General features: G+C 38.1%; 1 protein-coding gene across 1 annotated transcript in view; it reads left to right on the top strand.

Moving 5' to 3' along the window:
• syne1b (spectrin repeat containing, nuclear envelope 1b) overlaps positions 1-25,914 on the top strand; it is a 178,025-nt gene that overhangs the window by 141,455 nt on the left and 10,656 nt on the right. The window contains exons 121-143 of the mRNA XM_038299516.1: positions 792-974; positions 1,078-1,224; positions 1,310-1,464; positions 1,623-1,770; positions 1,853-1,947; positions 2,068-2,302; positions 4,169-4,363; positions 4,522-4,647; positions 4,754-4,909; positions 5,831-5,989; positions 6,263-6,429; positions 7,772-7,934; positions 10,137-10,324; positions 10,453-10,603; positions 11,395-11,577; positions 11,780-11,917; positions 14,759-14,950; positions 15,046-15,373; positions 18,282-18,350; positions 18,989-19,116; positions 20,385-20,511; positions 20,856-21,067; positions 24,744-24,944. Coding sequence (XP_038155444.1) covers positions 792-974; positions 1,078-1,224; positions 1,310-1,464; positions 1,623-1,770; positions 1,853-1,947; positions 2,068-2,302; positions 4,169-4,363; positions 4,522-4,647; positions 4,754-4,909; positions 5,831-5,989; positions 6,263-6,429; positions 7,772-7,934; positions 10,137-10,324; positions 10,453-10,603; positions 11,395-11,577; positions 11,780-11,917; positions 14,759-14,950; positions 15,046-15,373; positions 18,282-18,350; positions 18,989-19,116; positions 20,385-20,511; positions 20,856-21,067; positions 24,744-24,944 — 3,846 coding nt within the window. The remainder of the gene's footprint in view (positions 1-791; positions 975-1,077; positions 1,225-1,309; positions 1,465-1,622; positions 1,771-1,852; positions 1,948-2,067; positions 2,303-4,168; positions 4,364-4,521; positions 4,648-4,753; positions 4,910-5,830; positions 5,990-6,262; positions 6,430-7,771; positions 7,935-10,136; positions 10,325-10,452; positions 10,604-11,394; positions 11,578-11,779; positions 11,918-14,758; positions 14,951-15,045; positions 15,374-18,281; positions 18,351-18,988; positions 19,117-20,384; positions 20,512-20,855; positions 21,068-24,743; positions 24,945-25,914) is intronic.

The raw sequence follows: 25,914 nt of genomic DNA, 5'->3' as shown, positions 1-25,914 counted from the left end.
TTCTGCTTCATTCTCTCTCTGTTCTCCTATTCTGCAGAATCTGTTAGTTCAATCTCTAACCTTCTGCTCTCTCTGCTTTTCCTCAGAGTAGCTTTGCCTCGTCTGTTCCTGCTTGGCTGTGACGTCATCCTGGAAAGAAACATCAGCTGTGCTGCTTCTATCAACACCCTTGTTTATAGATGTTGGAGATCGGCCTGTTTTCCAGTGTGGTCCTGTTTCTCTGACCGTGACTGAGTGGATGTGCTCTCTTCGTCCTCTGGCATGGGAGCTGCCTTGGAGCTCGTCTGCCTGGCTGCGTGTATCCTGGACGGGGCCGCCTTTTACAGCTGCTTTTTGTATCTCTGCTTCTGTCTCCTTGAACCCCAGTCGGCCTCGGCAGATGGCCGCTCACACTGAGCCTGGTTCTGCTGGAGGTTTCTTCCTGTTAAAAGGGAGTTTTTCCTCTCCACTGTCGCTACAAGCATGCTTAGTGTGGGGGATTGTATTTGAGTCAATGAGTCAATGCAATCAACTGGTTTTCCTTAGATAGAAAACTTTGTATCAATTTGACTGTATGATCTGGTTGAACTGTAAAGTGCCTTGAGATGACATGTGTTGTGAATTTGGCGCTATATAAATAAACTGAATTGAATTGAATTGAATTACCCCACTAAAACTAGAAAACAAGGAGCAAAGCAAAAGTGGATACTCAAAAGAAAAAAATAACAGAAACACAAACCTGACATTTTGATTGTTTTTCTTTCATTTTAAAAAGCTAACATGCCAAAGATTTTTGGGTTTCTTTACATCAGGAGTTGCTGCGATTGCAAGTTCCAGTGCAGGCCTCCCTTCAGATTCTGCAAGAACTTGGAGAGCAGCTTAAACAACAGGTGGACACCTCGGCAGCATCTGCTATCCAATCAGACCACCTCTCTCTCATCCAGCGGCTTGCTGGGGTGGAAAAGGCCCTCAACAGACAGCTCACCACCTTGCAGGTACAAAACTAAATCTATGCCAGATCCCTGTTCATTGTGTAAGCACACAGTCTTTCAATCAGACTCATAAATGTTACATTTGTGCATGCCTTCCTTGTATCAGACTGGAGTTCAAGACTTTGAAACCTTTAATAAACAACTGGAGTATTTGGGCTCCTGGTTAATTGATGCTGAGGAGGCTTTGAGAGCACAAGATCCCAACGGCTGCACTGAGCTGACCGTCATCCAGGACCGTATGGAGGAGCTCAAGGTTTTTATAGTTTGTTTCTTGTTGGATAAAACCGCCTCTGGGCAAATAGTGAAGATTCAACATATGTTTTCTTTGCATTTTTCAGAAGCTCATGCTGAAATTTAGCAGCATGTCCCCTGAATTGGAGCATCTTAACGAGCTTGGTTATCGACTCCCTCTGAATGATTTGGAGATCAAGCGCATGCAGAACCTCAATAGAAGCTGGTCGGCAGCTTCGACACAAACAACGGAGAGATTCAGGTATGTGTGCAGCATTCTGCTTACATTCTGCATCATTTTCTCTAAAGAAAATTTGACTTAAGAAAATATTGTGATTTTAAATAAAAGGGGAATGAAAAAAAAAAAATCACTTTAATTGTTTTATATTTATAATCTGGAGTTTTTTTCTTTCCTTGCAGCAAGCTACAGTCAATCCTCCTGCAGCAACAGACCTTCCTTGAAAAATGTGAAACATGGATGGACTTCCTGCTGCAGACAGAAGAGAATCTTGCTGTAGAAATTTCTGGGAACTACCAGAGTTTAGTAGATCAGCAGAAAGCCCATGAGGTTTGAGTCCTTTTCATGTGAATGGTCACAAGGCTATGACTTTTTTTTTGTTTTCATGGCAATAATTGCATTTTTCTTTCAGTTATTCCAAGCTGAAATGTTCAGCCGGCAGCAGATCCTCCATTCTATTATCAGTGATGGACAGAGGATGTTAGAACAAGGTCAAGTGGATGACAGGTGAAGGGCCTTAAATAATGTTTTTGATGTGGTTTGATTTATTTACAATGTTAGCTACAGTATTACCTTCTAAATTTTATAGTGAGAGATTATATCTTAATCGTATTAATTCTCCTGCAGAGATGAGTTCAACATGAAGCTGACTCTTCTGAGTAACCAGTGGCAAGGCGTAGTGCGACGTGCTCAGCAGAGGCGGGGGATCATTGATGGCCTCATTCGTCAGTGGCAGCGCTACAGAGAAATGGTGGAGAAGCTGCACAAATGGATTTTGGAAGTCTCCCATCCTGCAGAGATGCTTCAGGCTGGAAATACAGTTCCTCTACAACAAGCTCGCTCTATGCTTGATGCTGTTCTGGTACGTTTTAACCCTCATTTAAATTCACAAAGGTGTATACTTATATTTTAGTCACATTTCAATCAGACTTCAATGTCTTAATTTGGTATTTGCAAGCCGGACATGTAGAGAACCCAATATTCAAACCTGACATGGGGTTGGGCTTTGAAAGGTTTGATAACAAATACTTAGTTTAAACAGGAAGCGTCTGAGAAAGGTGGCGCCTAATGATGCTGAAAGCCAGCAGCTCGCAACAGAAAATTAGATTAGTAGAATGGCTGTTGCTCAATCTGAGTCTGAAAAATAGGCTTCTGTCATGCACAGAAGGCCCAATGCAGGATAGGCAGACAGATTTCTTCCTCAGTGCCAGCACTATTCAGCCAGTCCTTATTTTGGCGATCGCTGAGGCACTTAGTTTGGTTAAGTGTCCTTACTTATTTGATTCAGGATGAACCATGGTAAACAGGCATGAAACGCTGAAAATCTACTACATTAAGGCTTTCAATAATCTGGCTGTCTGCACCGGGCCTAAAAAATTAAAGCAAACGGGTGTTTTAGATGAGCTCGACTAAAGAGAAGTGGAAAGACAGTCACACACCTGTGGTAAAGCCTCTATAATTAGATGTGTTTCTGTTTCAGCACACTTCACTTCACTGCATTTCCTCCTCAGCAGGTTCCAAGGGCTGGAGATGTATGTTAATCGCCCATTTATTTAAATTAGGCAGCTTGCTGTAGGGGAACACTCTGTCTAACTTGATGGATGGTATATAAATAGGCCATACACAGTAGAAGACGTACAACCAAATCATCTCCCCTTTCTTTTTTTAGAGAATAAAGCAACATTCTGTAATGACATAATAGCTTGACATTATCAGGAAAGCTACACTTCTGGTTTTGTAATTTCATTAGTCTTTCTAGATTTTATTTGTTTGTCTTTTAGTTTCCATTCACTTTCACTAAGGACTCTCAGCAGTCTGCTGTTTGGTAAATGACCATATTATTTCTTTAATTGTCCCAGAGCCCGTCTTTAATGCTGCTGATCTTAAGCTGAAGCATCTTTATAGATTTTGTAGACCTAACTGCATCAAAAAGGGAATGGTTTTCTATTAAACAGCAAGCAGGCAAGATGCCCTGTTTCTGACCAACACAGGGAGCTCTTAACCTCTTACACCCTCAGGGGGTATAAATAAATTTCTGCCTGACAAAAACACACAAAAGTAAATAACTCATAGCCTCACAGCTATTAGATTTAAGAAGAAACTTTTGGTACCTCTGTAAAGGTAAGATGTCATAGAATGGTTTTCTGGTGTCAGCACCATTGTAGCTTTGACCCTGCCTGAAATATTAGGGACAAAATACAAAATATTTTGCATTTTTTGAACCTCGCCAAAATTTTCTTTGAAATAAACATTGCAAAACACTACCAAAATATTATTTATAGCACAAAAAAGTAGTACAGACTTTTAAATCTAAATGTTGTGTAAAAATATACAAAATTTGGACTCAATCAGATGAATCATATTTATTTTAGAATGGTATTAGTGAGAAATTTCTTAGGCGGAGGGGCCATTTTGGCACATTTATCCAAAAATGTCACCAAACTGTGCCAAACGTGTTTTTTACATCAATACTGGGGGTTTGTTAAAATTACGAGGTCACGTGGCAGCTGGACCCACCGGTGGGTCCATAGGGTTCTAGGGGTTAATTGAGAACAGCCAGAAAAACAGCACTATCTATCCTGTCTGGAGGTGCTAAAGTCTCTGTTACAGCATCTGTCCAATCTTTGGACCTTTTTTTTTCTACAAATATGTAAAAAATTATACTTCAGCAGGATGTTTGGAATTAATGGGTTTAGTAACCTCATGAGAATCCCTCTTTTTGCTTAAGCTGAAAGAAAAGGTGCTGCAGCGTCAGCAGGGCAGCTACATCCTGACGATAGAGACTGGCAGACAGCTACTTCTGTCGGCAGACAGCAGAGCAGAGGTGACCTTGCAGACGGAGCTGACAGACATCCAGGACAGATGGAAACAAGCCAGCACATGCCTAGAGGATCGAAGGAAACAGCTGAGCTCACTTCTGAAGGTAAATTAAACAGGGTACCTACATTTCTGAAGAGAATCATCTCTGGAGACTCTTACAAATCTACTTTTTGCTCACATTATAAATTATATAAGTCCTGAGTTATGACTTCTTATCGGTTTATGTTATTGGTTTTTCTGTATATTTATATCTATATATAGGACTGGGAAAGATGTGAGAGAGGAATTGGAGGATCGCTTGAAAAACTCAGAGCCTTCAAACGACAGCTTTCTCAACCCCTTCCTGATCACCATGAAGATCTCCAAGCTGAGCAGATGCGCTGCAAGGTTTCATTAACGCTGTTTTTAGTCTATCTATAAAAAAAAGCTACATGTAGAAACTGGAAACGGGTTAAATGCAAATAAATGCTCTGATGTGTTCCTTTATTAACAGGATTTAGAAAACACATTTGAGGGCTGGACTGGAGATTTGGCCCATTTGACTCTACTTAGAGAGTCTCTGTCCTGTTATATCAGTGCAGAGGATCTTTCTGCTCTGCAGGAGCGTATTGAACTTCTGCATCGACAATGGGATGAAATCTGCCATCAGGTACAACCTTCTGAAAATCTCTTTTCTTGATTCCTTGTATATGCTGTATCTTTAAGTGATTGACTTTACAGTTTTTTTCATAAATGTATAAGATCTCTTCAGTTATATATATTTTTGCAAGAAAATAGTTAAAAAAATATATGGTTTTAGCTCATTTATTGTACTCTATTTTATTTATTTCAGTATTGTTCTGTATATTATAATTTTATATAATCTTTTATGGATCTGTTCAAAAATTAGAACTACTGAGTTGAGCTAAGGAAAGTTCATGAAAGGTTTTAGGAAGATGGAAGGAACATTAAATACAATAAGATCAGCTCTCTCACTGACATCAACCAATCTTACATAGTTAGTTAGCTCTGTCAGTTGGCTGGTTGGTTTTGTCATCTAAATATATATATATATATATATATATATATATATATATATATATATATATATATATATATATATATATATATATATATATATGTGTGTTTGTGTAACACGTTGCTAACAAAGCAAAGTCCTCATACGTGTAAAACGCTACTTGGCAATAAAGTTTTTTCTGATTCTAATTAGTAATGAATATTGTCCCTGTATTCCCTCAGCAGACCACAAGATGTTGCTAAAGTCAAGATGTTTTTCTGTATCTGACTGCATGCAAAGTTAGCATCATCGAAGGCAGAAAATGACTGAAACCCCAATATTTCTCAGCGTTGAGATGCTTCCTGTGCTTCGTAGATAAATGCTTTTACAGGAAGCACAGAAGCACACACACACATTGTGAAATGCATGTAGCAGTCTTGTTTCAACGGTTTTTGTAAAGCTGCTTCCTTTATGGGCTTCTCAAGTTTGTTTGCATGTTTTAAGATACCGTGTTTTTATTGCTATTATGGACTAAGTCGTATCGAGTAACTTTGTAATGCTTTGCTTGTGCAGCTCTCCCTGCGCAGGCAGCAGGTGAGTGAGAAGCTGAATGAGTGGACCGTTTTCACTGAGAAGTACAAGGGGCTCTGTGAGTGGCTCACCAGCATGGAGAGTAAGGTGGCGCAGAACGGAGACATCAGCATTGAGGAGATGATTGAAAAGCTCCGTAAGGTATGGAAGGGTAGACATTTATCAAATGCATCATTTATCTACTTATTTATACTTCTGGAACCAAGACTGACAAGTAAAATATAATGTTTTTCCTGATGTGCATCTATTTTGTAAGATATCTTTGCACCTTTGCATTTCTGTATTTATAAATTTTTGCAAATGCTGATGTTTTGTAATGTGTATTACTCACCTGAGATCAACATATTTGGTCAATAGGTCATTCTATTTTTGTTTTACTTTTGCATTTCCTTATATTCTTGAATTATATTTTAGGATTACCAGGAGGAGATAACAGTTGCAGAGGCGAATAAGAGGCATTTGCATCAGCTTGGGGAGCGTCTTGCCAAGGCCAGTCATAAGACCAAAGCAGTGGAAATTGAACAAAAGCTGAACAAAGTCAGCGACCGCTGGCAACACCTCCTGGATCTCATCGGAGCCAGGTAACAAAAGGCCAAGTCCTTTTTATTGATGAAAATTACATTTTAAAAGCTCCCCAATCTATTTCCAGAGCCACAAGAATTTTGGATATAATAGACTTTAAACCAGGACAACAAGATCCAGGATTTCGAACCTGGCAAAACAAAAATTTTATTTTTATTGATGACTTGTTTGAAGGGGAGGTTCTGAAGTCTTTTAAACAGATTAAGGAAAAGTATGGCTTGAGCACGCCTGATTTTTATAGGTATTTACAACTGAGAAGCTACCTGATGTCCCACAATGAATGGCCCCTTCTTCAGTCGGGACCTACTGATTTAGAATTATTCTTTATAAAGATCACCAAAGAAAAAAAATCTAAGAATACTGTCGAATCTATACAAATGCTTACAGTCATGTCTGTCGAGGGGAGCTCCTAGGATAAAAGAAAGATGGGAACTAGAAATGAATAATGTGATTGAAGATGAAGAGTGGGAGCAAGTGTGTATAACTGGACATAAACTGACTAATAGTCCAACATGGAAAGATTTTTATTGGAAAATAATCGTTAAATATTTCAAAACTCCGTACATTATTTCCAAATTTGATCAAACTAAATCAAACTTGTGCTGGAGACAGTGCAGACTAGTTGGAGATCAAACTCATGTCTTTTGAGATTGCCCAAAGATTAAGAAATTCTGGGAAGGAATTAGAGAGGAAATTTCAAATATCTTGCATGCTGATATTGATTGGAATCCCCGGATCTTTGTTCTGGGAATTCCACCAAATAATTTAAGTAAAGAAGAACAAAACTTATTTGGTATCCTTGTTCTCGTAGCCAAAAAAATGATAACAATATGCTGGTATAAACCTTCACCCCCTACTGTAAATCAATGGAAAGAGAAACTAGTGAATGTTTATACGATGGAGAAAATAACAGCAAAATTAAACTTGTCCACTGGTTTATTTGAGAAAAGATGGAACCCTTTGAAGACATGTTTACAGTTAATGTGGTAGTAGGATAAGCGTAAACACACATTTCTGTTATGATAAAAATAAAAATTACTCGAGAGAGATCTTTCCTTTGTCTCATCCTCCAAGTTAATAAAAAAATAAATAAATATTTATATATAATAATGATAAAGAAGAAAAAGGAAAAAGAAAACATGGCTCTTCAGCTTGCCGACCTGTTTGGTTGTTGTTACCCAACTTTTTGTATGGTTGTATTGAAATTGTTGTTTCTGGCTTATTGTATGAATCATTGATTTTGAATATTGATCTGATAAAATAAAGTCTTTGTTAAAAAAAAAAAATAAAAATTACATTTTGTTTTGATTTTGTCTTTTACTATGAAAACTGTGTCAACAGAGTGAAGAAGCTGAAGGAAACTCTGGTGGCCGTGCAGCAGCTGGATAAGAACATGAACAGCCTGCGCTCTTGGCTCGCTCACATTGAGGGAGAGCTGTCTCAACCCATCGCCTATGACTCCTGTGACTTCCAAGAGATTCAGAGGAAGCTTGATCTGCAGCAGGTAAAGAAGCATTCAGCCCCAAACCAAGCTGCCTTTATTTTAGTTATTCCAGAAAAATGACATGTTTTGCATCAAATCACCGAACAATTTTAGATATTCAATTGAAGGCTAATTGTTAAAATACGATTTTTTTCAGGAGAAGACCCTTATTCTTTATATTTTAACAGCTTTGAGTTTCTTTTAGCTGTTAAGTTAGTTTCAGCTATAGATTTGTTGAAACGCAGTGAATTCATTTAGGGATGCACCATATTGGGATTTTGGCCGATATCCGATATGCTGATATTTTAAAACTCATGTAGCCGATAACCGATATCGATACTGATGTTAAAGCTGGACAAAAATAAGTAGTCATTGAAAATAGCAGTTTTGTTATCCATTTTTGACACTTATATTTATATTTTCAATATATTTTCATATGCTGATATCAAATAGATTTTTAAAAACGCGGTATAGATCTATTTTACTTTCAAACTCTCGTGATATTTTGCAAATTCTTGTGAGATTGTGTTAGTAAAATAGATCGATACCGCGTCAATATATCAATATATAAAAATATGGCAAAATTTCATTAGTAAAAGAGATTGATATGGTGTTTTTAAATGGCAATATATCAGCATATGAAGATATTGTGATATTTTAATGTATCAATATTTTTTCCCTCGTCTTTAGAAGTTTTTAAGTCTGTAAAAAAAAAGTTTTTGAGGAAGAAGAAGAAATAGTATATTTTTTCTTTTTTTTTTTAGACTTTAGAAACTCAGAAGCTGATCAAATATCGGGTTAAATATCGGTGGGGTGCCCGATGTCCCATATTCAGTTTTAAGGCCGATACCGATAGGGGGGGCGATTATATCGTGCATCCCTAATTTCATTATATACAATAGTAGCCATTCAAAATGTCCCCACTTTCCTTGATGAGTCCTTGGCTGGTCGCCTACAATTCGTTTTTTAAACATCAATCTTTGTACTAAAATATTCCTTTGTCATGATTTGTGGACATTAAAGGAATAGTACACCCAAAACATGATTAGCCTTCATTTTCTACTCACCCCCATGCTGAACAACACTCTGGAGTACTTGTTTGATATCTCAAATGCATCTGGAGATCTGGGAGGCTTCTTGCTGTCTGCTGACATTCAAATAATGGAGGTCTATGGCGCCCGAGACAGAAAGGTCCATAAAAGTCCACAAAAAACGTGTCAATATTCCTCCATACTGCTCGTCCAATGTATTCCAAGTGTCCTTAGTGGGTAGCATCCATAATTTACTCGAAACAAAGTCATTTAGAATGTTTTTAGAGCATAAACAGTAGTGTATAGGATTTCCTAAAAGCGCGCGCGTGCGAGTTCACGACTCTACGGAAACCGCGGCAGACCAAACCAGCTGAAAGTGCGCATTCAGCTCGGCAAAGAACTCATGCTCTTCCTCAACACTGAAGTCCTCAGACATTTTTCTTTCGTTGTTTCTTTCTTTGCACAGTTAAACGGCACATTTCTTCTTCTACGCTTGCATTATCGGCAGAGCAGACGCTGAATGCGCACTTTCATCTGGTTTGGTCTGCCGCGGTTTCCGTAGACTCGTGAATGCGCTTTTAGAAAATCCTATACACTACTGTTTATGCTCTAAAAACATTCTAAATGACTTCGTTTCGAGTAAATTATGGACGCTACCCACTCAGGACACTTGGAATACATTGGACGAGCAGTATGGAGGAATATTGACACGTTTTTTGTGGACTTTTATGGACCTTTCTGCCTCGGGCGCCATAGACCTCCATTATTTGAATGTCAGCAGACAGCAAGAAGCCTCCCAGATCTCCAGATGCATTTGAGATATCAAACAAGTACTCCAGAGTGTTGTTCAGCGCGTTCAGCGTTTACTATTCCTTTAAGATCTAAAGAGAAGCGTCATCACTTGGTCAGACCCTGTAATTCAGTGAAAGTGTGAAGTAAAATAATTTGCACGCCCAGGAGAAGGAGGGGTTCATTCCAGTGGCTGGAAGTTGTATGGGATTTCACTGCAGGGAAGTGGGCCGCCATTCAGCTGGCCTTTGACTGGAAACGGCCATTTTGAATGGCTGCTACTTTACCTACTTATCTTTGTAGTTCCTTACAAAGCAGGGATACAGAATGCAACATGAAAACATTATATAACTTTATTAGTTTCTGTCATCATCATTTTTCACCTGTGCTTTTTTACTACCAGGAGCTTCAGCGTGACATAGAGAAGCACAGCACCGGCGTCGCGTCAGTGTTGAATTTATGCGAAGTGCTCCTGCATGACTGCGATGCTTGTGCCACCGATGTGGAGTGTGACTCAATCCAGCAGGCAACTCGCAGCCTCGATCGCCGCTGGAGGAGCATCTGTGCCTTGTCCATGGAGAGGAGACTAAAGTAATCAGTCATATAGTCTCTACATTACATAGAATCACATCAATGGAAATAGATGACATGCATGCATAACAAGCCTTTTTTTAACTTATTAAAATGGTTTTGCTTTGTCTGAAAATATCTTCTTTTAGGATTGAGGAGACCTGGCGTTTGTGGCAGAAATTTCTGGAAGACTTTGCACGTTTTGATGAGTGGCTGGCCACTTCAGAGAAAACTGCAGCGTTGCCCAACTCATCGGGTGTGCTCTACACTGTAGCCAAAGAGGAACTGAAGAAATTTGAGGTAACTTAAAATAAGTGTGTGGAATAATGCTTTGATATCAATAGAAATAAAGTTAACTAGCCTGTACATTTCTCTAAACCTCTAAACCATTTAACAGTCTACTGTTAAATGTAATTGTGAAAACTTTGAGAAGGAAAAAAAAACCCAAACTTAAAAATTAAACATAAAAAGTTTGTCTGTACTCTCCTTTACTCTAATACCTATAGGCCGAAACTCAGAGGTGAATTTATTCTCCACCATGTTTGACTGAACCAGATGAAGATTAGTAGTGTCAAAGAGTGATTCCAGACAACAGATATATAAAGCTGGTAGATATAGTTAAATGGAATTTCACCAAATGATGAAAAAGAATATGATCTGTGGTAAAAAAATAAAAACTTTTTCTAAAATACGATTTAAAAACCATTTCTATTATTCTGTCCTCTACTTATAGGCTCCCTGTGTTCTTTCACATTAAATTGCTTAAATTTAATTCAAATTAGTGGTTGTAAAATGGCAATATGTGGAAATTTAAGGTGAAAGAAACATTTTGCAAAGAGCTGTCTTTAGTAAATGACACAATAAACACACAAAGTCCGTCCGTCTCTACTGGGAAATATTCAAGGTCATATTCAAACATTCCTCTATTTTAGGATCTTAATTAACAAAGTGAAACACATACATAAATTTCACTAACTTTACAAAGCTTTACTTGAGTTATTAATGATTCTTCTCTTCTAGGTAATAAAAACATCTTATTTAAGATTAGAATGGTGATTTATTGAATCTGATGACATTTTCATTTTGTTCAGACCTTCCAGAGACAAGTTCATGAAAGCCTGACGCAGCTGGAGGTAATCAACAAGCAATACCGCCGCCTGGCCAGAGAAAACCGCACAGACGCCTCCTGTCGTCTGAGGGAAATGGCTCACGACGCCAATCAGAGATGGGACAACCTGCAGACACGTGTGGCCTCCATCATTCGCAGACTTAAGGCACGATATCTTATTTTATCTCATAAAATTTATATATATATTTATTTTACGTTGTCTATTTATCAGTCTTTCACACAGTCTCTTTTACCCAGTTCCAGTTATTTCTAAGTTGATCAAAGAAATCTTTTTGTTGAACCTCATTTGATTAATATTAAAATTTTAAGGTGCTCTAACTTATTTTTTTTTCTTTTTCAAAATGCAGCACTTTATAAATCAGAGAGAGGAGTTTGAAACGGCCAGAGATGGTATCTTAGTGTGGCTGACAGAGATGGACCTTCAGCTCACCAACATTGAACACTTCTCAGAGTGTGACATTCAGGCCAAGATCAAACAACTCAGGGTGAGTTTGACACAATTTGAGACCAATTTAGCCTTGAGTTTGAGGACTAAGTATTTGATGTTGTATAGGATACTTTTTATGGGTTAGTCTAGTATGGTTTTATTATGCACTATTAAATAACTGTTGCAGAAACTGTAAAAAAAAAAAAACAGAATCTGTCTTTTTGTGTTATTCTGTATAAAGCTTTGATCTGCCAATACTTATAGCTATTTTTTCTTTTAAAATTAACAGCAAAACTAACTTTTATTCTGTGTCTTAGCATTGCTCACGAGGTAGTAAAAAAGAGGAGACCCTAAATCCAGCAGCCCGTTAGAGTCACTTTATCTTGTTGGTTTGTTGGGTTATTACTTTCGTAGACATAGTAATAAACCAACAACAATTATTTGTTTTGTCAAAAAAGGAATAATCAGCAGCAAATCAGTGGTGTAAGGTTTTAGACATTTATGAAAAAACTGCATAGCCTTGTATTGTGTAAAATATAAAGTACCCTTAAAAAGTCCAAACATTGTCAAACCAAAGCAAAACCAAACTAAATGCTTTGGCTTCCTATAAACGGGAGAGTCAAGAGCATAATAAACAACCTGGTTTAGACCTTTTGGGGTCATTTATATCAGATGCTCCCAGTCAGCAGCAAACCTTTAGACCCGACAGCTTCCCTACAGCAGCAATGGATTTTTATCTATCAGGACAAAAAGACATCATCACATGGCGATTGGTTTAAAACAGAAACTGAAACACGGATCCCCTCCACCTCCAGCAAACCTCACTCACTAACATCTATAAAACTGTTTAAACTAATAAACAAATTTTACGTTTACTTAGTTTGCTTTAAGAACTGATTACTGTATTTTTTTGGTGATATATTTAAAGGTATACTATGTTGATTTTCCAGCGAGGCTCCCCCCAGAGGGCGAAAGTTAGAGTGCACTGTCGTAAATATGGAGCTTTGCAACCTTCTTTTTTTTTTAGCTCTCGCCATTCGGTAAAAGCTTGCCCGATATTCACCCGTGTACGACTCCTCTCTCTGTCCGGAGCCCTTTTCCTCTTTCTTGCCTGCTCCGACATGGGCTTTCGCTGTTTTCTCGCTGGTTCCGCCATGATAACTGCACAAAGATCGCCACTGTGCTAGCAACGAGCACGCCTTTTACTGGGGGCGTGTAGCAGTTCTCGCCTTAATGCAAGACCGACTCTCGCGAGACTTCTGAGCCTGTGGGTGCGGGCCGAGGGCTCCTGCAATTGCAAGTGTGGTATTTCCCCTACAGACCACCAGGGCGGCCGAGAATACCTTTGTTCAACCTGAAATGACTAATTTAATCATCCAAAACGTTATGGAACACATTAATTAACTGAAAAATGTTGCATAGTATGCCTTTAACTGTGATTTCAGGCATTCCAAAAAGGTTAAGAATCAATCCACTGGACTTTGTTTACAAGTTTGAAGACTTTTCGCTTCCCATCCAGGAAGATTTTTCAATTTAGAATGTCAGCAAAAAGGTTGAGTTCGAGGCTTTATAGAGTGGACCAAAAACAAAGCCTTGTTTTGGCTTAAAAAACATCCAAATTGAACCGGCAAACGGGTCTTTTCCTTAGTAATGGGCAGTAGTCTGGGTTCCATGTCAGGCGTAAATTCATTCTACATCCCTGGCCCTTTTTTAGAAAGGAGGATAAAGTCAGAACTAGTTCCGGGGTAAAGCCCTGCATGTGATTTTCAGTTTCAGAACACTGGGAAAAATCGAAATCTTAATAAGTAATTTTTTCTTAAAATAAGTGTATTTGTTCTTGGATTAAGGAGGTAAAAGAGACATTTTGCCAATGGAACAGGGCAATTTACACTTAAAATAAGAAAACACAACTGGATTGTCTAATTTTAAGTGCAAATTATCTAATTATCTTATTTTAAGACTAAAAATACTAATTCCATTGGCAAACTATCTCGTTTACCTTCTCAAATTAAGGGTAAATACACTTAATTTAAGACATTTTTATTAATTTCTAGATCGTTTTTCCAGTGAAAGCAGGATAGCCGTTATCCAAAGCACAGTTTATACACGTTAGTCTGTGAACCAACTCTGGTCCATAGCAGGATTTATTGGCGTTATACTCAACCTGTAACACATTTGGCAGAAATCAGACATGATGTCCTTTACTTCAGGAGCCTGTAGAGGTTGTAGAGCAAATGCTCATCAAGCTCCATGTGATTAGATGCATTTTTTAATATGGATTCACAGATTTTTGAGCTTCAGTTTTCATCAGAGCTCAAAATGATTATATTTGTCAAATAAGGCTATCAAAGGCTATGTAATTAAGTAGGTAAAGATTAAACAGAACATAGCGTACACAAGCGTACAGACAATTTTTTTATGTTAAATAATTCTAATGTTGAGAATAAAACATTATTCTGTTTTTGTAATATATTTTAAATTCTATTTAACGGAAACGCAGACTTTTATATTTCTTATTTCTCTTCTTCTTACTGTACTTTGTTGATTCAAAACACAAAAACTATGAGTAAGTCATCTTTTAAAAGTACTGTGATGCTTTCACTGATGAAAGAAATATTTTCTAGTTTCTAAATAGACTGTTGCAGGTCAGGGCCATTTAAACTAAAAAACGCATTTTTAACATTAAACATTAATTGATAGTTTGGATGTTTTCAATTCTATTCAGTTTATTTCTATAATGCCAATCACAACACATGATCATCCAGTCAAATTGATTTAAAGTTTTCTATCTAAGGAATTGACTGGAAGGCAATCCCTCACACTAAGCATGCTTGCAGCGACTGTTTTTTGTATTATATGTGTTTTTTATCTAAAGAAGAAATCATCTTTGATCCCACAGTCGTTCCAGCAGGAGATTTCTCTAACAACAGCCAAGATTGAGCACATCTTCCACCAGGGGGAGGCGCTGATAGAGAAAAGCGAGCCTCTGGATGCTGCTGTCATAGAGGAAGAGCTGGAGGAGCTTCAGCGCTACTGTCAGGAAGTTTTTGGGCGAGTCGAGCGCTACTATAAAAAGCTCATTCGTCTTCCAGTAAGAACACAAATTTAGTGCTCTCATTTGTTTTCTCGAGGTTGAAATAAAAATTAAGTTTGTTTCTTTAATTTGCCAAAATGCTTCATTTCTAGCTTGCAGATGATGATACTGAAGTGTCATTCTCTGATCGTGAGCTGGAGCTGGATGAACCTGGAGATTTGTCCAGCCTACCATGGAATGAGCGTTTGGGGGATGGTTTCCTTTCCCCCCTGCCCTCCTCTGGGCGCTCAGCCTCCCTGGCAGCTCAGCTTCGGGCTGAACGCTCTGGCAGGGACACACCTGCAAGCGTGGACTCCATCCCCCTTGAATGGGACCATGACTATGACCTGAGCCGTGGCCTTGAGAGTGCGAGCAGAGCCCTCAGAGAGCAGCACAGTGAAGAGGGAGACTTCCTGCAGCGTCCCGCCTCTGGCCTGTCAGGTCAGTTACAAACTGAGAAAATAGCTTTACCCTGACATTAAACCCGTGTTTAGTGACCTGGTTAGATAAAAAGGAGTGTTTGCATTTCCTTACCATGATAGCAAATGTGTCATTAAGGTTTTCCATTTAAAAAAAAAAACCTTTGTAGATCCATAAAAATGAGAAATAAGCTAAAAATGAGTAACCTTCTGTTTAGTTAAAGGATGGAGACCAGATTTGAGCATCTTTTCCTGTTTTTGTAAAGCTTTGAACTGTCAGTTTTAGCCAGTTAGGTTTTTTTCTCTAATAACTATGACATAATCAGTTAAGGATTGCACTGGAATACAGCTCTTCCAGCTTTGCTGTCATAAATGGACATTAACTGATTTTTGTAAGGAGCAGAATCAGAATTTTGAATCACTTTAAAACAGGATTGCATAGCTTTAATGGAAATGCTTAATGCGTCTTTATCAACATCGTGCAAATCTGGACTTGCCGAGACGGCAAATAGGAGGTCACCGCCTCATTGTGAGGCGACTGTAGTCTGTGAAAAAAAAAAAAGTACAGCTATGGTCGGTATTTATCCGTATCCATGTCCTTTTACCGCAGAATGAAAGCATATTCTTTAAACCTTACCCCTGCTCCGGTTCATAGCGCCTGCAATTAGTCTCCGAGTTGTGAAGACGGCATACTGCTTCCTGTGAATCACAAAAAATACACTTTAATAAAGCTTTAGGCTAGGCTGCTTTTAGCTTACCTAGCTAGGCTAGGTTGTCTTTAGCTTGCCTAGCTAAGCTAGGCTGCTTTTAGCATAGCTACCAGTAATCGAACATATATTTACCGCTAGCATGGTGTTGTGCACCCGTCTTCTCTTCCTCGAGTTCGTATAAGTATAAGTATTAAACTTATGGGATCAACTTCGAACCTTTCTGTCTTCTAAAACAATAAATTTAGATTTTATTTCCTGGCAAAACATTCAATTCGGTTTATCCATTAAAGAAAAAAAATTTGGAATTTTTAATCAATATTCTAATAATTGTAACAAAGTATTATATCCATAAATGTCGCTATGCAAAATGCTCAATCTCTGCTCTCAAAAATGAACTTTCCCTTTTCAAAAGATGTCTGAGAAAGATGCAGAATTTAAATGCAATTAAATTGTTTGAGTTAATTGAAGAATTTCAGTTGGTAGTCCCCACTGATTAATTTACTTTAACTACTATTATTATTTTATTTATTTTTATTTATTTTATTTTATACTTTGTTCCAGCCTGTGCATTTAATTTTATTTTTCAAATGCAGGAGTTGTGATATTTCTTCTTGTATTGAAATATTTGTTATTGACTTGTTATTTGAGATTGTTATTGTTTTCTTATATATTCAATAACAAAAAAAAAAAAAAAAAGTGGAAATCTAAAAAAAAAAATTAACCATTACAGCCAACTGATTCTGAGTAAAACTAATTTTTGAAGTAAATTATTTTGTGTATTTTTTTTACATAACATTTGCATACACAGTAATCTAGCGTACTTTAATTAAATAAATCAATTCAAGCTAAAATGTAAGAGTCTATAATTAGGCTATACTGAGCCTGATCTATTTCTACCATCTATTTGGGGGATATTTATTGCCATACTTTGGGCCACTTAATACCAATTTAGCATGCTGACCTATGACCTTATGACCACAGTGTACCAATCTTCTGATGGCTACTTCCAACAGGATAATGCGCCATGTTATAAAGTGAATCATCTCAGAATCATTTCTTGAAACTTTTCCACTTAAGTAATTGTGAATTGAGCATATTGACAGACAACATTTTATTTTTTATCTTAAATGCAAATTTAAAAAAAAATTATTACTGCTCTAAATGTATTGCTCTGTCAGCTAAAGATCTGTTTTGGTCTCTATACTTTAATTAAATAAATCAATTCAAGCTAAAATGTAAGAGGCTATACCTGATCTCTTTGTATCAGAGATTTTCTTACCCAGAAAGATGTCACTTGGGGTAAAACCCCCCCTGCAACCCTGGTTTGCATTTGTATAGCTCACAGCATGTTCATTTACATGTTAAAGCCTCCCCTAGAATTCCATGGGGGGGAGGCATGGGGGGAACACTGCCTAAGAAATTCCACGTCAATTTCTGACAATTTACGGGAGTTTTCGGCGAAGCCTGCAAATTGCCGTAAACTGCCGCTAACCTGAAGTTCCACGACAATCTACAGTGCCGTATATTGACGAAAATCCCACTTTTCATGCAGTGCAATTTAGTGCTACTGGGTCCCAATGGAATTTCCCATTGGGAACCTACTAGCAATAAGTTGCTAACTGGTTAGCAAGATGCTTCAAACAAACCGGCCACAACCAAACCTTCCGCCCCAACAATCCCGCCCCCTTGATAATCGTCCGATCACATTCACTTTATTCACTCGTGTAAAATCGGGCACCACTCGGAGAATTTGGAACCGCAACCGTTGTAACAGCTGCTTCTCTACGACTTTAAACATGTAAGATAACTCAGACGTTTCCAAAAGAAACTCTCAGCATTTCCAGATCTAGTTATTTCAGAATAGACAGAGGTTGGAAACTCAAATGGTTTAAAACTGAACAGCTTAACTAAACAGCCTTCCTGTTATCTACTGGAAGTCTGTGGCTGATTGAGATTTTCATGGTTTCCTTTTAAACACATTTGGATAATTGGAGCCCAACAAACTGAAAGTTGCCTGATTCTGGTCAGAAACCAGAGATTTGTTGACGCATCATTGCACAACGATGCTCTCCTGTAACCGTCACCCGTTCAGCAAACACCTTCTGCATTATTCTGCATAACTGAGGTTATTACCAGATGAATTCTGGCCCCATTTGTTCATTTGGTACCATGCTGTGAAGGCCAGTGCTAAATGTCTGTACTGTACAATGTTTCTTCCAGATGTAGTGATTCCAGAGAGCCCTGAGGCCTTTGTTAAACTAACAGAACAAACACTGAGGTCCTCCACTGGTAGGCAACAGCAGAATTAAGTATAATGCATTTTTTTGGGTCCAGAAATAACCACGGATGGCTTTCCTGGGGCCCTTTCACCAGCTTGGTTGATTTGTGTTGGATTCACTTATGCACACTTTGAGCTATAACCAATAGCAGCACTTTCTAACACGGTGGTGTAGGTTGAACTCCATTTTCTCTTAATTTCCTGCTCTCGCTTTGGCCACTTTTTCAAAGAACAGAAATGGAATTCAGCCTAAATCCTCTTTCTAACTCGCTGTCTTCATTTTACCTGCAGTGTTGCTGGGTAGCTAACATATTTGGATTCTTTTTGTGTGTTTTCCTTGTTTTAGAACAGCATGTGTTTTGAGAGGCTTTTGTCACAGTGAGCAAATTCTATTTTCTTTTGAAGGGATAGCAGATTTGTTTGTGCTTTTAAATTCACTCTCGCCCTGAGAGCCAGGGAAGAGTTCTGGCTAAGACACACCATAATATTTGGAAAACCAATCTGCTCTCCTGACTTCTCATCTTACACGTTATCTAGTTTTTCTCTGTAAAAGCAGGTCCAACTTCTCTTGGACTAAAATCACAAATCACCATCTTTATTGATACCTAGCATTGTACCTGAAGGTGATTGGTTCTTTTTGTGTCAACAGGAGAGGCTGCCTCAGCAGATTCCCATATGCATCCCCTTGATGCGAGTCGCTCCCACCTGCAGCAAACGGACAGCAGTCGCAGCCGAACTCCTTTAAGCACCGAAACAGATGCATCATATATGGGCTATGTATGTTCACCCTTACAGCGAAATCCTCATTATAATATATTCATCATTCATTTCTTTCCTACTAGGATGTCTTGCAAAAGTTGTTTTGTTTTTTTCATTTTTATTTCATGTCACACTACAGTTGCAAACCTTTGTATGTTTTATGCACCACAAATTGGCTCATGTTCGCAACGTGGAAAGGAAAATTGCACAAGGTTTACAGATGTTTCCAAATTAAAGCAGGGACAGATTGATATATATTTAGAACCCTTGTTGCGAGATTTGTGAATTCACAATCTCCCAAAAAATACAACTTGCCAGAAGCCTGCAGATGCATTTGGCCTCCATACAGAAATGTTTTACACCAATTAAAGGCAGTGACATGTATGACGTCACCACAGAGGCGTAAGGGCGAAGCAAAGCAAAACATTAACTGGAATTGCCTCTATTTGTTGTTGAAAAACAAGCAAAAGATCATGATTTGTGCCTTTGTCGATGGGAAGATATTTGTGGTTCCTCCCAATCAGATTTGGTAGTTAACTCCATGAAACAAATCCAGAATGAGAAACGTCTCAGCTCCTACTGTGGATGTGATTGGCTAAAAGCTCAGCATGGAAGACAGGTAACCAATCAGCTTTTTTTTTTTTGCTAGTTTAGCTTTTCTCAAATATTTTATGTTCTTCCCCTTTTTTGGAGAATGAAAAAGTTTAGGCCTTCCCTATTGCGACAAAATTGTCAAATGCATTAGAGACAAAACTTTTAAGATAACCAAAGACTTTACAGTCCCTTTTAAAATAATGTTGAAACAACATTTTTCTGACAAATGGAATTTATTAACATGTCTTTTCTAAACTACATAAAATTAACAACAGTCTAAAAGACTTAAATTACATCCTTGCAGTCAAAACTAAGGGTAAAAAATAATGGCTCAAGGCACAGATTAACCAGCAGGTGGTGCTGTTGTCCCATTTAGTAGGATTTATCAACAAGGTCCCTTTTTAGCTGTAACACCTGCTGGAAAAAAACATGTCCCTTCATGTCCCACTTTTTGAGAACAACTGGTTTAGATCAGAGCAAAAGCAAATGTTAATAAATCAAAGGGCATGTCTCAATCAAATGTCAGAGCAAACACAATATGGCAAAACCTATTATAACTTATATGTAAACACCAAATAGGACAAATCTATAATTAAGCATTTCATACTTTCCATATTTTCATTCAATAAAAACCAGTGTTAATAAAAAAGTTGGTGTTTAACTTGAAGTAAGTGGGTTTGTTTGTTGTTAAGATGCGACTGTTGGGTGAGTGTCGTGGCAGCATTGACACAGTGAAGAGGATGGGCTCTGAGCTGAAAGACGAAGACGATACAATATCTGGACTGGCAGATCCTAGCAGTTCAGAGTCCCAGACATCAGGTAACACCACAGCTAAACCCATCCCTCACAGTTGGACTTAGCAGTACCATGCTTTTAACTTTTTAAATATAAATATATTGCATTTCTAAAAGTTATGTTATAGTTTATATATATATTCTCACATATATTTTATTTAGGTTTTTAATATGTATCAAGCTGCTACAGTCTTTTCTTCCTTTGGCCACAAAACTATAATTGTAAACCCTATACATGAATAAGCTATGCTGCACAAAGCAAGCAATGGATAGAAAATAAACAATTAGCCCTGCTATTAGCCTTTGTGATAGAACTAGATTAGAATTTCTTTTATTGAACATCTATTTCTGTTGTATCTTACGATCTAGGTGTGATTGAGCGCTGGGAGCTCCTGCAGGCTCAGGATCTCAGTAAAGAGATGCGCTCAAAGCAAAACCAGCAACAGTGGCACCAGCTGAACTCTGACCTGAACAATATTTGGACGTGGCTGGGTGGAACGGAGGAAGAGCTGGAGCAGCAGCAGAAGCTGGACGTCAGCACAGACTTCCAGATGATTGAGCTCCGCATTAAAAAACTCAAGGTCATAAAATCAGCATTCTTTTACATTGAAGTTATGAAAGTTTATCTGTTACTCATAATGGTTTTATTGTTTTATTCCTGAATTGCATCTGCAAAATCATCTACCTTTTAAAACGTCAACATTTCAGAATTTCTAATCATATATTTTCATGTACATGTTTGCTTTTTAATGTAATAGACCTGGAAAAAGTTCAGCCATCAATATATCAGAATATAGATTCTGTTTGTCAGATTAACATTTTTATTTTACATGAACCTACAGACAGTTATTTAACATACTTTTCATTAGGCCCACATTTCTGAATTTAAATGTTTTGTTTGTTGTTTTTATTCTAACTTTGTTTTTACTACCTAAAATATAAAGGCTCGTAGATAGCGGCCTGCTGCAGTGGTAATTTAGCCTGGTAGCTAATACTATGTGAACGTATCTATGTAACATTAAACCAACACTTACTAACTTTTTAACCTTCATAAAATATTTTCTTAATTTTTGTAATTATACAAAGACTTACAAGTAGTTGAATAACACGTCTGTATCGCTTTCACCTGCACTAAGAAACTTTGAGGAGGGTGTCAGTAACCCTGCCAAACAAAACAAATAAATATTTGCAGAAAGCCTTACGGTGGAGGTATTCAACAGGGGGTCTGCGACCCTAGGGGACCACAGAGGTACTGCATGGGGGACGTGAACGTTTTGGTTGATTAGACTGTTTTTTTTATATTCCCCCCTGAAATTTTTCCACTTATTGAAATATCTTTAAATCCACATTAACATGACTTCAACACACTGTAGTAAACAGATAAATGGAGGCAGAAGATGTCTTTCAGTCATCAATGCTCACATTCAGAGACACACAGGAGCTCTTTAAGCTGGGCACCGTTTCATTCACAACACCTGTCCCATCAACCAGGAATCAGAAATACTTTAATAATCCCAGGGAGAAATTACTTTAGTTACATTACTCCATCTGTAATAGAGTGACTATAGGAACAGTTTGATAGAACACTATTTCATTCAATATATATAATTAGGGGGTCCCCGCTCCATCTCGCCATCAGCCTGGGGGTCCTTGGCCTGAAAAACTTTGAAGACCTCTGCTTTACGGCATACGTAGTTTCCCCTTTTCCGCATTCGTTATAAAGACGGGCGTCGATGCGACTTAATTTTCCTAAGCGACTGTATATTCATGCAAATAGTGCAGGGTTGATATTCAGGCTATGGAGCAGCTTCCTGCTGCGATCTATACGTGTCTTTACTGTGAAATTATTGAACATAACATTATATTGATCTGTTTCAAGGTTCTAAAATGGTCAGCACATCATCAGCGACTGATGATGTACTTTTCAACATCTAAAATGACATTGTTTCACCACAATTAGATTCATTATCTCGTCACTATTCCTCTTTCACACAGCTGCTAAATGCAGAAATCTAGTTGAGTCTATCTGCAGGCAGCCAGGAGATCTGGAATTTACCAGGCTGTGTGCTCTAAACTGGGCCTCGTGAGACCATCCTGATCTCGCGAGCTTTCAAGGTTTCACTTGCTGATCAGTCTGGAGACTCTCCGTTAAAGGAAATTTGGAGCCGTTCACCAAACGAACGTCCAATCAGCGTTGGCTTTGAGGCGGGTTGAGGTGTGACGCAACGAGAAGCGCGACAGTTCAGTCTAAAGAACATGGCGGCTTCAGCCGATGAAACTAGCGTTAGCGTGGCTATCGGGCAAGTTTTATCGGAATTACAGAGTATTTCTTCACTGAAAGAAGAGCAAAACACTGCTCTGGAGGCAAAACACTGTTCTTGCTTTTCTCCCGACTGGTTTCAGCAAGAGTTTGATCTATCAATTGGCTCCTCTTCGTCGTCGCTCTGTTAGTATGTCATATGCTTCGTTCATCTGATTGGTTTATTTGGCCCGTCTATCACCAACATAGGCCAATCAGCTAACCAGTATTTTCGCCCCTTCCCAAAATTACTTCAACGGAAGGTTTCCAGATGGATATGCGGAGCAAATCCATCTGGCGGAGTCAGATTACTCTAAACTGGGCCTCATGGGAAATGCTATCTTCCTTACTTTAAGGCTAAATAATACAGCTTTTGTCCACTGGAGGAGCCAAAATCGCCCAGACCTTAAAGTTTTTTAGTACTGCTTTAAGAAAAATAAAAAAGTAAAATTTGTTTTGAAGTTTGTTAAACGAGCAGATTACATATTTTAAAGCAAATAAAAAAATGTAAGCTAGTACTGGAATGGGAAAAGATGGGGGAAAAAAAGGAAAAAGTTATTAAAAAAAACCCACTCTCTGGACCTGTATGTAGTACTGTTTTTGTTTTTGTTTGGTTTTTTTGGTTTCTGCTCTACTTTCCAGCTTCCTCTCTGACTCCCCTTAATAATACCCAAACTTTAATGATCTCACATTGGAGAAATGTACCTCTGCATGTAACCCATCCCCTTGTGGAGCAGTGGGCTGCCATTTTGCGGCGCCCGAGCGGCACTGTGGGGTTAAGGGTCTTGCTCAGAGACCCAGAGTGGCAGTCTGTGGGAGTGGGGCTCAAACTCAGAACCTCAGGATTCCAAGCCCCTCCCCTCTTCCTAATTCCTCTCCTTATTTGTCTCTTCCACCTCCGCCTGGCATTATTCTTTCCCTCTGTATCAACTCCATCACCAAGGATGACACTTACGCAAATATTGAATGTTTCCCTTAGAATACGTTTTCTTTTAAAATAAATAAACACGTCTTTTTCTAGTCAGCCAGTACCAATTGAATTATAATTTAAATGATAAAGCAGACAGATGATTTATGCATTAACATTGTTGATAGACCACCTTTAATATGATGTGTGCACTGAACACATTAAAAACACTATCATGCCACTCTATGACCCTGCATTGTTTGCTAACCAGCTTCAGTCATGCTGTTAGGTCTCATGTCCTCACTGGCCTGGCTGGCTCGTCATGCTGACGTCGGCCCCCGCACCATGGAAAATCTTAATTTACTGCATATGGCTGCATCCCGCTCATTTGCTTTTTTTTTCTCCCTCTTAGTCTCTCTCCTCAATCCATCGTTATTTCCTGTCTTATTTAACATGGTTGCAAATTTTACCCGCTCCTCTTTATTTAGTTATTTTTTATTTAGTGCGAATATCAAAAGTCAATCCGTCTTTCCTTATTTCTATATTATATGTTTCACTTAAAATACTATTGAAAAAAGTATTTTCTCAATTCACAAACTGATTTGATATGAATGTAGATATAAAACCTAGGTTTTATTAGTAAGAAAACATTCATTTCAATAAATAAATTCCGTCTGTTGGGAGGATGAAAGCTTACCAGAAGCTGCAGATGTTTTTTTCTAAATACATTTAAAATCCATGTTTTTGTTTCATTGCATTTTTCCCTTAAACCAATTAACCTCTTGGGAATATATTTCAGATTTAAGGTATAATGATTTAGAAGCTTAGACTTCCATAGTGAAGCTTTAGTTTTTTGCCATTCTTTATCCACATTTTTTTTACTGCAGTAAAGCTTTTAAATAACAATCTTTTAAATAAAAGAAAAATACAGCTAACCATACCAACTTGACAGCTTTTTTAGCTCTTTATTTCAAAACTTAGTCTTTATATACTTAGATTTCTTTTACATCAATGGATTTTTACCATTTTTGGTCTTTATATCTGACTACAGGAGCTTCAGAAGGCGTATGACAAGCGCAAGTCTATAGTCCTCTCCATCAACCTGTGCAGTGCTGAGTTCCTGCAGTCAGACACAGAGGAATCCCGCGAGCTGCAGGCCAAACTGAAAGACATGAACAACAGCTGGGATAAACTGGGCAGCTCTTTGGATGAATGGAGGGCCTCGCTTCAGGAGGCTCTCATGCAGTGTCAGGTAAGTGCACGTCATTAGGCTTCCATTCTGACTTATTTAGAAATTCACACATACAGGAACAGCAGTTCCAGGGTTCCCGCGGGTCCTTAAAAAGTCTTAAAAGGCATTGAATTCTTCAAAATAAAACTAAGGCCTTAATTGGTATTAAAATGTCTTAAATCAGTCTTTCGTAGGTCTTATTTTTTAAAGCATCATAAATAGGATCATTTTTATTACGATTTATTTTTGTAATCTAATTAAAACATTAAAATTTAAAAAAAATTTTTTTATTTAAAAAAAAATATCGGCTCGCCATTATTGGTTCCGTCCCGATAGCGGAACCAATAAAAGCGCTGTTGCGGCCGGGACATTTGGGAGATGCGCCATTAACTTTTGGTCTGGAAAATATGAGAAAGTGTAAATGTAACCAAAATTGTCTCCAGCCAAGAGTTTCCTCCATGGCTAAAACCAGGGAACATACATGAAGCTCAGTGGATTTAGTGCAAGAAGTCATTCAAACTCGGAACGATGGAAATTAAAGGAATAGTACACCCAAAACATGATTAGCCTTCATTTTCTACTCACCCCCATGCTGAACAACACCCTGGAGTACTTTTTTGATATCTCAAATGCATCTGGAGATCTGGGAGGCTTCTTGCTGTCTGCTGACATTCAAATAATGGAGGTCTATGGCGCCCGAGACAGAAAGGTCCATAAAAGTCCACAAAAAACGTTTCAATATTCCTCCATACTGCTCGTCAGTGTGGAGGCAGTGGAGTCGCTTTGTGTTTCGTGCTTCGAAACACAAAGCGTCAAAATGGAGTTACAGAGAAACAGCCGGTATTTCTCAGTTTAGTTCCACCCTTGTCTCTGCAACGCCTCCACTTATCACCAAATCAAACATACTAAGAAAACCATAAAGAAAAATAGCTGCAAAAAGACTTAGCACTGGTTATGTTGGGGCTTTAAAACTGATTTGTTTTGTTCCCTG

The sequence above is a fragment of the Cyprinodon tularosa genome, unplaced genomic scaffold, assembly GCF_016077235.1.
Source record: "Cyprinodon tularosa strain WSP-4 unplaced genomic scaffold, ASM1607723v1 ctg430, whole genome shotgun sequence".
In the NCBI taxonomy this organism is placed as follows: Eukaryota; Metazoa; Chordata; class Actinopteri; order Cyprinodontiformes; family Cyprinodontidae; genus Cyprinodon; species Cyprinodon tularosa.
Note: the sequence above shows the minus strand (reverse complement) of the source record. Positions and strands in the feature narration are given on the sequence as shown.